The following is an 11,754-nucleotide window of genomic DNA, read 5'->3' as shown; positions in this document are numbered from 1 at the left end:
AGTCACAGAACTAGTAACTGGCAGAGACAGGTTGCAAATCCATTCCTTTGTGGAAGGATCATTTACGGTCGTATGAGTAACTGCCCCAAAGCAGGTCGTCAGACCATTTTATGCCACGCGGAAAGCAGAAGTAAGAGGAACTCAATGGTTTTTCCTGCTGTTTGAAAAGCCCGAAAGATAGCGGGAGGCGTTCCAGAGGGGGAAAGAGAGGGAGGAAAGCTTTAAGAGAAAAAAGTGGAAAGGTGAAGAGCTGGCTGGACTGAGGGGAGAGGGGTCTGTGGGCCCCAGGAGCAGTGGGGGCCCTTGTAGCTGTACTGTCATCTGCCCCAAGCAGGTGACAAGATGTTATGTAAGGCGGCTGCACAGTGCCCCTAGGGAAGAAGTGCTTTAAGCACCAGCCTTGCCGACCCTTGCCTAGATTGTTATACCTCTCTAAATGACAGGGAGGAATAGAGAGTTTACTTCTAACTTGCACTAGGAAGAGCTCAGCAGCAACCATGACAGCCCGGAAATGAAAGTGTCCTTGTTTTCTTACATCCGGGAAGCTCAGAGCTATTTTGCTCATCAGGCATGACGGGCACAGGTGCCTGTGATCGCACGCTTTCCAAGAGCCTTTGAAAATAATTGCGACCTGAAAAAAAAGTATTGGCTCCGAAACAAGAAAAAGTGACACTAATCAATATTGATAAATGTTTAAACATCTGTAAAATGTAACTGTGTGTCCACTATAACTCACTGTTAAATAATAATGTTTAAACCTTAAGAATCACATGAATAATTTATAACAGAATGTATGTACATTATAAAAATCCTTTCAAAATTTTACAGCAGAAAAGTGTATTTAATGTGCTTCATTTTACTATGTTTGATAGGATAGGGGATGAAATTTTCAAAAATTAAGAGTGCTTAGGGTCAAAAAGGTACTTAAACGGCCCTGTCTAAGCCCCTGGGTTCTGTTGCCACCCTAGGAGGGCAAGGGGCTCCAATTATGGTTCGGATAAAATTTTAGGAATGTATAGAAAATCAAGAGTGTCCTCTTTATTGTACAATTGAGTTTGTGGAGGAAAATATATAGTCAACAAATATTTACTGAATGACTACTGTGTGTTAGGTGCAATGCTCGCCCTGGCAAAAAAACAGAGCAGACAAGGAAGGCTCCTGCCTTCGTGGAGCTCATATTCCAGTGGGGAAGACAGATACTGAACAAACAAAAACTATCGATTGAGGTAAATAATATAAAGGACACAGAGAGTATATGAGGCGTGAAAGGCGGGGAGGAGGGGAAAGAGGAGACTTTAGATACATCTAATTTTAAAGCCCAATCGCTGTATGTCTCAAGATTATGATATAGGTTTTATCCGTCCATAGTTGTATGATGCATTAACCAATTACCTTCTAATTGTTTTCTTCTCCTCTTCTGTCCAGTTCCTGCTTAGGATCATTTTGGGGGGTCTAATAAATGGATTAAGCATCCGTTACTCTTGCTCCCTTTTGGTTGTTGCTAAAAATTATTCTCATGAGGGTGTGGGCTGCATTAACCTTCTAGAGAAACTCTGCTCCGCGGGCCTGGGCCTTATCATAAGCCCTGGCCCATAATTGCAAACCCTGGGACATACCAAAGGGCTTCACCTTACAGGGGACCCTCTCTATTTGCAGGGCGAATGAAAGATGTCAAAATGAAGGGGGAGCAACTGTGGGATAATTAGGACAAGAAATCAGAATTCAGTCACAAATTGGAATCGTCTTACCGAGCTCCATAAAATGAAGCCACGTGGGACAGTTTTCACTCCATAAACAAGCTGAAATAAATTGCCTGACCCATCGGCTCACTTTGGATTCCAAGTTTCTGTTGAAATTTGGCAAGTGTAACTGCATCTCTCCCCTTGCCCTGTTTTACTCTCTTGTTTGTAACCAGACCTGGTATTTTTCCCCCATGTTCCTTATGGTACAATAATCCCAGTACATGGGCTAAAAATCTTATGCTCAAGAAAAGACCCTTGATGTCATTTCCAGCTTTGCATGGCCTCATTTAGAAACTTCCCCACTGAGCGGTGAAGGTGAGAGAGGCAAACGTGGCATTCAGCCTGACCACCAGCAGCCCCATGCTTATGCCGCTCAGGCTGCCAACCACCAGGGAAGTAATAAAGCAGGATGAAATAAGAAAAACAAGTTGGTTTGGAAGAGCTCCACCCCAAACAGGATTCTGCCCACCTGAAAGCCAATTTGTCAAGCTGGCATCCTGCTTGCCACACAAGCTGTATACTTTTTTTTTTTTTATGTGACATAGAGCAATTATGATTCCATCTGAACTAAGAGGGATGTTGCAATTCCCCGCCTCTGCATGTGGTCTGTATAATGAGTTAGAATGGCATGACCCGAGGCCCCCCCCACCAACTATGCTTCTGTGGTCCTGGGGGAAGTGAATAGCCACAGATTTCAATATGGTGCCCCTTCGACTACTTCTGACCCCATGAGTACTTAGGTTATTTGTGTGTGTGGTTTTTAAAGCAGATAGCCCCTGGGCATACCATCACTGTTCTGCAGGACAAATTACTGAACACACCAATAACCACAGGAATGGGCATTCCACCTCAGCAGCTCTCGTGGTCAGATCCCCATTAGGGGGAGGAAATAAGAAGCCCTATGGCCACATCAGTCTAACACTTCTGGCAGGGGTTCAGTTAGCCTCCAGGGAACTGGCAAGAAAGGCAACAAGTGGGCACAGGGAGGCAAATGACAAAGTGAATGATGTTCTAATAAGATACAGGAGCCTCAGCTTGTTTGGCTCTTCCTACCTTCATGGCCCCAGACCAGGATATGTGTGTGCGAGCATTGTCTGCATCTGCTACACCAGGTATCTCGCCTTTCTCTTTTTGCATGAACACGAAACATGGGGAGGGACAAACACTTGGAGCTTCATTTGTTCCTTGTATTGTGGGGGTGATAAACCTGAGTAGGTGTAGCATGAAGCCAAGATAAGGGCTTTTACCTTCCATTTTCCCCCACTCCCTCTTCTGATTGGCCTATAGGTTACAGTTTTAGAGTTAGGAGTGATTTTAGAGATCCATTTTCCTATCTAGTCAGTATCTTTTTTCTTTATGTGTTCCTGCCCTCCGTCTGTCATCAGGCTGTGAACTCAAAAGTCCAGTTCTTACAAACCTTGTTGCCCAGGAGAATTCATGGAAATACTCCCTAAAAGCCAACCAGAATCGTCTTCTCCTACATGGTTCTAGAAAAGGACTTTTGCTCAAAAAGTAGTGTCCTATCTATATATAATGGGCACAATTCCCATAAAAGGAAGGACTAAAATTCTTAGTGGAAAACTAAGGGGGATAATTCTCCAAAGACCATCCTCGCTGCTGATCATAACTGTCATCATCATTTGTTGTCATGAAAAATATTTACTGAGCATCTATTCTGAGTTTTGCGCTGTGCTGGATACTATTTAAAAAGAGAGTTACCTGTGACAAAGAGATGAAAGTCTTTGGTCTCTGTTTTCAGAGGTGAGTTTGCAAAACAGCGGTAGGTTCCGTTGTCAGATTTCTTGACTTTCGTGATTGACAGTTGAAGAGACTCACTTGTCTGTTGGACTTCGTGATGATTTTTCTCTAAATTCAGGATGCTGTTGTTTCTGTACCACAGCATTTGAGCCTGGGGGTTGGATTTCACATTGCAAACCAACTTCACATCACTGCCTTCCTCAGCCGTTTGGAACTCATCTCCACTTAGGAGAGGAGGAACTGCAAGACTCAAGAATTTAGGTTTCATTAGCAGATAAGCAGTCATTTACCATCAGTGTTCGGGGTCTTCCTTCAGTCTATCTCATGTAGTCATTCATTCATTCATTTGACAAAAATGTATTGAGTACCTACTGTATGCCAAGCACTGGGCTAGGAATTGAGGATACAATGCTAAGTAACATGCATCCAGTTCCAAACCTCATAGAGCTTTTTCCTTATTTTTCTTTCCTTTTCTTTTTTTCTTTTTTAAGGAGGGCACAGCTCGCAGTTGCCCCTGCGGGGATCGAACCGTCAACCTTGGTGTTATTAGCACCACGCTCTAACCAACTGACCTAACCAGCCGCCCCAAACCTCATAGGACTTTTAATATGGTGGAGAAGACAAACCATGAAACAAATCTAAATAATAATGAATCTGTGCCAAGTAGACAATTTGTAATACTGCCCAAGAGTATAAGCCTTGTATCTACTCTGATAGTTAATATGATAAACCAATCTGGGCTAGGGTTGGAGAAAACAGTATGATATTAAGATAGCAGACATTGCAGTTAGCCCTAATTCCATCTATATCCCTTATTGTGACCTTGAGAAATTTACTTAACTGCTAAGTAACTGCTCAGTTTCCTTGTCTAAAAAGTGGGATAATAGCCACCTCATGAGTTGCTGTGAAGATTAAATGAGACAATGCCTGTAAAGAATTTACAACAGTGCTAGTTAGTAATATTATTATCATGGTGGTGGTGGTGGTGGTGATGGTGGTGGTGGTTTTAAGAGCTTGTCACACTCTCTATTTTTCCATTTTATCTAAGCACATTTGCCCCACACACATATTGCATTTCCTCAGTGATCCTCTAGAAATAATGTCCTCCTTCTAGGTGTTCCAATCGAGGCAACTCTGGCATCTATGGAAGGGGAGTGTGACTTTCTGAGTCCCTCTCATCCCTCAGTGTGAGCAATTCCTTACTCCCTCCATGGTAAGGGCAGTTGTAGACCCATAGATAGTTGAACACATTTATCTTCACAGATAATTCCAACCCTCGTCCCCACGAAGGCTTTCCAACATCTAGGGGGAGAAATGGCTGAGCTGTCTCTCTCTTCTCCTCTATTTGCATTTTCTGGCCAAGGCGTAGAAGAGTAATAAAATGCTTGAGAAGTGGGCAATAGGAGAGAGATTAAAGGTAGAGAAGGAAGAAGACAGGAGCTTGTATAATCTGCTCACTGAATAATTAGACCCTGAGTAGGATGTGCTATTAATAACTCTCAGAATGACATTTTGTTGCTCTTTGGAACGAGCTTGAATTTCGTATCTAAATCCGAGGATTTTATGTGGTATTCAGATATGTAGGAAGCTGCTAGAATGAAGAACATAATTACCAAATATACCAGTTCCACCAATTCCACAGGTCCTATTAGTTATTTCTTTTTATTTAACTATTTTTATGCATATCAATTATACCGGCGTATTCCATTTTTAAAAAATCAGTACATTTCAGATACAGTTGAGGTCCTTCTTGACTCGTCATTTCCTGGCTCCCCAGAGATACCCACTGCTATGAGTTTGATGTAAATCCTTGCAGATCTTTTGTTTTTAAATAGTTTTTTTACACATATAATGTACCTACAGGAAATATATCGTATTGTTTTAGGAGTGTGAGAAGGGTTTACATAAAAGACTTCATTCTCTCAATTACTTGGTTGTTTTTGAGATATATCTATATTGAATCACAGAGATATGGCTCATTGCTTTTATAGTGCTGTAGTCATATGATAATTATATATATGTAATTATATGTAATATGTATAATACATGACTCTTTAATCATTTTGGTGGGCATTAGGTGTTTTCATTTTTGAAATGTTAAATGATGCTTCGATAAACATTCCTTGTATAAGTCTCTTTAAGCACATGGGCATGTGTTTCTCCACAGTTAACATCTAGAAATAGGAATGCTGGGTCATAGAGTAGGCACACTTTAAATTTTGATAGGTATTGCAAAAGAGGTGATCTCAATTTATACTTTCAGCAACAACATACAAAAGAAACTGTTTCTGCACACACTCCCCCAAATAGTGTGTTATTAACTGCTACTTCTAACAATAATAACACTTTCTCAGGATTTAACGTGCTATTCTTGTCAATTTTTATGAGCTCATTTTGATTGATCAATTCCTGAGTTTATGTCAGTTATTGTCCCTATGAATCACTAACTGTTTGGTTTTTGTTTATGTGCTTAGCAACAATATTTAGAAGGTATATTTAAAAAAAAGTAAGGGGGTGGGAGTGGGGAAATACAAAGGAAATACAAAGGAAAGATGATATTAAATGTGAATTCAGGCTAGAAAACTGAAAATCATTTTTTAAAGCCACCAAATCATCTTATTGGCATTTCTGCCCTGCTTCCCTTAGGAAGGTAAGGAACCTGGGGATTTGTGTTCTGTTTCTACTAGCTGCAGCTGTGATAATTCGAGCCCTTAGTATGAGCCTCAGTTTCCTCATCTGTCATTTTTTAAGGATTACAAGGCTTCAGTGGTTCCCCTGATAGTCTTAGATTCTATCAAAGTAGGCAGGAGGAAGCTTGCTAAAAATCACATTTTATTAATTCATAGACAATGAAAAACAAAACTCCTTTGCTCAGAACAAGCAAATGATTCACTCTGGAAACTCAAGCTGCAGGATGCCAGTATTTTCCAGAACTAGATTCCTTGGCATTTTCTCTACGCTGTTATCTCAGAACCAATGGTATTAATTTTTCACAGAAAAGTTTGCTGAGCTCGAGTCCAGAGCTCTTTCTACCAAATCATATCACATCATCACCCTATCCCACATCGCCCCTCATCACACCATTCACACCACCCTCATGTAGAACCAGCTTTCCACCCAAACCATGATCACCTATATAATATCCTTTGAAGGATCCCTAACTCCATAGAATTCCACCAGGGGGTTACCAATTTCTAGAACCCAGCCATCAAAGAGCTTTATCTTTTTGGATTTCAAACATGAACGGCCAATACATTTATGAAAAGGTGAAGACCCTCGTTCTCAATTTGGAAAATGAAAATACAATTTCATATCAGGCTGGCAGATTTCAAACTCAGTGCTTAGGAGGGTGTGGGGAAACAGGCACCCTCATGCTTTGTTGTGGGAGCATAAATAGGGCAACTTGGCAGTATCAGGCAAATGTTAAAATGCATACACTTTTTAGACCCAGATTTCAACTACCCCTTAATGTAATACAGACAACACAGACTAACCAGAAGTTCCTCCTCCCCCCTTTTACTCACAAGTGACATTCAGCACCACTGAGACGGACACCAACTGATCCCTTTGCAGCTTGCAGGTAAAAGTGACTCCATTGTCATTTTCACTGATGGAAGAGACACAGACGGAGCTGGAATTGATTTTATTTCCAGATTTCAAATCCACGGTCCCCTCTTCTCGGTACCAGAGAAGTTCTTCCTCTCTGGTGTGGTTTTGAACAGCACATCTCAGAGATTCTTGAAAGCCAAGATGAGTGTTTAGAATATAGTTCTCAGTTTTACCATTCACAGTTAAAACAGAACCTGGGAGTACAGGAAGAAATTATTAAGATAGAGTGAACAATCTAAATGGCCATCAACAAGGGATTGGTTAAATAGATTTATGTTACATGAGGATAATGAAATACTCTGCAACAATTAAAAAGTCATATTGACCTCTACACTTTTATAAGGAAAAAGATCCATAATATATTACTGACTAAAAAAAAAAGGAAAAGGTTAAAATGATGGTTACCAAATTTTGCTGCACATTGGGATCACCTGGGGGTCTTAAAAAACTTACTGATGCCTTGCTCCCATCCCCAACCATTCTTATTAATTGATATGACTACAACCTAAGCATTGTGTTTTCTAAAAGCCCCAGGCAATTCTAACGTGCAGTGAAATTGGAAAACTGCGGGCTTAGAAAATAGTATGTACAGAATTATCCCATTTACACACACACTCACACACACACACGTACACTTATCAGGAAAAGTGTTCAGAAAAATTCTATGTGGAATAATATTGATAAAAATAGAGAAAAAAGTGCAGAAATACTTACCAGACTTAATTTGTTTATGTCAAGGGGTTGGAAGTAGCAAAGTAAGGGGGTGGGAGTGGGGAAATACAAAGGAAAAAGGAATATAGCAAAATGGAAAAATATTTAAGACATAATATTAGATAAATAGGCAGAATGTAAGTTACATTTCTAATATTACTATAAATATATCAAAATTGAATATGCATATGGGCAAACAATTCTGATTAGATAATCGGATTTGGTCTTGCAGTTCTGATGTCTTAATATTGTTTTTGCAGAAAAATAAAAAGCTGTTTAAACAGCTGTGGTTTGTGAGGTAGACAAATCATTGTGGGGTGGGTGATCAGGATATATACTAGCTTGTTTTCATCTCTGATTTTTAGAAATACATATATTCGTTGTATAGTAACAAATCTGACTTTCAGTTTTTACTTTCCAAGTTCAAAAGCAAGTAACAAAAGCTAAAAATGACTTTTGCTGCCACAAATTGCCCCTACATAACATCATTAATATAGTCTATAAACACATTAACTTTTACTTTAAAAAGTGTAATCTGGAAAAAATAATGAGATGGCTGCCTAGTATTTTTTTAATCTGGAAGAATATACACCAAAAACGTTGAGTGGTTATCTTTGGATGATGGCATTTGGAGGGATTTTTATTCTTCTTTATTCTTTTTTTATATTTCCTAATTTAATTTACAATGACTATGTATTACTTTTTAAATCATGGGGGGAGGAAGCTATTACTTTCAGATTGGGGTGAGGAGCAAATGCAGGAAAGATTTTCATGTTAGTGGTATGTTCAGATAAACAGCAGAAGATTATTTGGATATGATTAGTAATAAAATGCATTAAAATGTAGGAGAATTTTGACTGTGGCTTTGGAGAGAATAGAATACTTTACCCTGCTTATAATATCAGAACCATAAAAATATTTTTTCGTTTAATTTTTTAGTATATTATCTGACTCCTGTACTCCAAGCTGTACCAAGTCTGTAGTCATTCCAGTTTGGATTTTGGATTTTCCCAATGACCACTGATCATTTTTTTAATCTGAAATTTTTCTTTATTTAAAATAGTCTGGTGGTTACCAGAGAGAAAGGAGATGGAGGGGAGGTAGAAAAGGGTAAAAGGGGGTCAAATATATGGTGAGGAAAGGAGATTTGACTCTGAGTGGTAAACACAATGCAATATATGGATGATGTATTATAGAATTGTACACTGTATTAATCAATGTCACCCCAATTTAATAAAATAAAAATTTAATTTCATAAAATTTAAAAAAAAAATCACAATACAATTCCAACATAGAAAAGAGGACAAAAAGAATGTGAACTTACTGGTCATCTCACGTGGCAGAAATAAAATCACTAAGAGAAGAAATCTGCATGTTTGCATTAGGCCACTACTCTTCCATGCCATCTTTAACGAGTTCAAGTTGGATCTGCTGGGGGGAAAAGTGCAGTTGTTTCTGTTCTTTGGTCTACACTGAGTTTATGAACCTCCCTTTGTCTATTATGCACTTAAAATGAGGTCCCAGATCAGTCATCCCAGTTATAATGGTACTATTTCTAGTTTTTAAACAAGCCTGTCTGATTACTTAAATTCAAAGTACTTTTAGTATTAAGGATTTTTTATTAAGATAGCAAAAAGAAATCCACAAAGACATAAGCTATAAAATATAGGGCAGCTATAGGGCAGTCCCAGGGAAGATAAAGCCAGCCTTCCCCAGAAAAAATTGAGAATGTCATTTTACCGTGTTTCCCTGAAAATAAGACTTAGCCAGACCATCAGTTCTAATGCGTCTTTTGGAGCAAAAATTAATATACGACTTGATCTTATTTTAATATAATATAAGACTGGGTCTTATATAATATAATGTAATGTAATGTAATATAATATAATATAATATAATATAATATAATACCAGGTCTTATATTAATTTTTGCTCTAAAAGACGCTTTAGAGCTGATAGTACGGCTAGATCTTATTTTTGGGAAAACACGGTAACAGAAAGAGAAATGAAACTCGCTTCATTCTCAGATGGTCCCTACTGAACAAAATAAATCTTGTTTTGAAAGCCTCTCTTGGGTCATTTTTGTCAAGTTGCTCTCTGGTAATAGAGAGTTTTTGAGACTATTCCAAATCCCATAGATTCAAATGATTTGTACCCTAGGAAACAGTCGCAATGTAGCCTCTAGTCTTAAACCATATCAATCTCCGCTTTTCCCCATCCTTCCACTACTGTCCGGCTCGCAGTACTCCTTCCCCTTGACCTACTCTGGACTAAAAATAATAAATAACAAAGTCCCCTTTACTCCCTTCTTCTGTGCTTTGCTGCTGCCATTCTTCTTCCTAAAATATTCTGCATTTCCATCTAGGAAAAGCAAGTATTTATTACTTCCTTTCAAGAGTACTACTACGAATAAAGTAGAAACACACGTGGAATGCTCTCAATGCAACAGACACTGTGTTAAACACTCTACACATATTATTTAACTCTCATTTAAGCCCCTAACAACCTCATGAGGTCATTTCTAAAGGTTTAGAGAGATTATATAATTTGCCCAAGATCCCAGAGACAGTAAATGTCAGGGCTAATTTGAACCTAGGACTCTCAAGGCCATCGTCTTTCCCACCCTACTGCCTAGATTAATAGTCTCTTCCTTTAAGAAGTGGCTGTTAATCCTTTTCAGTCCCTGGCCACTCCTCAGACCTTCGCAACTTGGAGTTTTATATTAACCTTCAAGAACTGAGACAGACCGATGACTTCTTCAAGCCAGCTCTGCCTCTTCCCATCCCAGGCCTGTCCTGACAGGAGCCAGTTTCGTTCCCGCCAGGCTCACCCTTTCTGGCTGGCAAGCTTGCATCAATCTTTCAATCAGATGCAATGAGTACTAATATTGATTGTTTTGTAATTTAAAAATTTTGCCAAAGAGATTTCTGTCACAGCATTGTAACAGTGATAATTTCAGAATTTGGTCATTAATAGAGTTTTCTCAAGCATTGTCCACTAAAAACTGAAAGTATGGGCTTCTTGGCAGACCTCATGCTACCCTATTAAGAAGAAATATTGACGTCTCCCCTTCGCTTCCATCCACCAAGACTGCAACTTTTCAAAATGAATTTCCCTCCCTTGACTTGTTTTTAGTTTTCTTGACGCTCTACTTTCTACATAGGTCTTACCACTTACCGGCCGAGCTCTGAAAAGCTGACTTCCTTGGCCAATTGCTCCTCCGTCTGAGAACCCTGAATCTTTTCCCTGTTACCATCTTTATAATACTCGAATTAGAATACTTTATGACAGTAAGGTCAAGTCAATAATTAAATTGGGTTCAAAGTCTGTTTCTGGTTATGGATTCTTAGAGAAGACAGTAATTAGGGAAGACATCTTCTTAAGTTCTACGTGTTTATGTGTACCCAAGTTACTAGGTGGGGCCAGATATTACTAACAGAAATGTAATTGTTCCAAGACAGCCTGACCTTACGCAAAAATTGGTAGCTCATCTCACTGAACACTGTCATGCTCAAATGAGATGACTGCTTTGATAATCTGACAGCCTGAGAATTGTGATGGGGGCTAGTCTGAGGACAGGTTTGATTTTCACAGCAGCCAAAACGTTAGGAGATTCGCACAATTTAAATAGTGCTGGAAAAATCTGACTCACCGCTAGTGATCGAAACCCACTGTGTAAGTTGTACTGAGCCGGCCAGGGCAGGGACGGTTTTGTTCCTCGGAGATTCTCACCTGACTGGGGAATCCTTCCATTGCACTTTTAAGAATTAGCACTTGAGGAGAACTATTTTTTTCTTATTGGTTAAAACATACATATGTTGATGGTGTTGTTACAATGTGAATTTTATCTGGCAAGTACTATTGTTCCCATTTATACTAGACTACAATGAAATAATATGTACGGTTATCTGCACATTTGAGCACATTGGTTAAG

The 11,754-nt window shown here is 39.1% G+C and overlaps 1 protein-coding gene across 2 annotated transcripts in view; it reads right to left on the bottom strand.

Annotated features, from left to right (window-relative positions):
* The window catches only part of TMIGD1 (transmembrane and immunoglobulin domain containing 1), a 13,018-nt gene extending 1,960 nt beyond the window's left edge, over positions 1–11,058 (bottom strand). Inside the window, exons 1-4 of one of the 2 annotated variants that reach the window (XM_019739440.2) lie at positions 10,998–11,058; positions 9,145–9,251; positions 7,025–7,303; positions 3,462–3,740 (exon numbers count right to left, since the gene is read on the bottom strand). In XM_019739440.2, the coding sequence (XP_019594999.1) occupies positions 3,462–3,740; positions 7,025–7,303; positions 9,145–9,226 (640 nt within the window). In that variant the 5' untranslated portion in view covers positions 9,227–9,251; positions 10,998–11,058. The remainder of the gene's footprint in view (positions 1–3,461; positions 3,741–7,024; positions 7,304–9,144; positions 9,252–10,997) is intronic. The other variant, XM_074320138.1, reaches the window with a different exon arrangement.
* Positions 11,059–11,754: the final 696 nt, after the last annotated feature.

The sequence above is a fragment of the Rhinolophus sinicus genome, linkage group LG15 (genome assembly GCF_036562045.2).
Source record: "Rhinolophus sinicus isolate RSC01 linkage group LG15, ASM3656204v1, whole genome shotgun sequence".
Lineage (NCBI taxonomy): Eukaryota > Metazoa > Chordata > Mammalia > Chiroptera > Rhinolophidae > Rhinolophus > Rhinolophus sinicus.
Note: the sequence above shows the minus strand (reverse complement) of the source record. Positions and strands in the feature narration are given on the sequence as shown.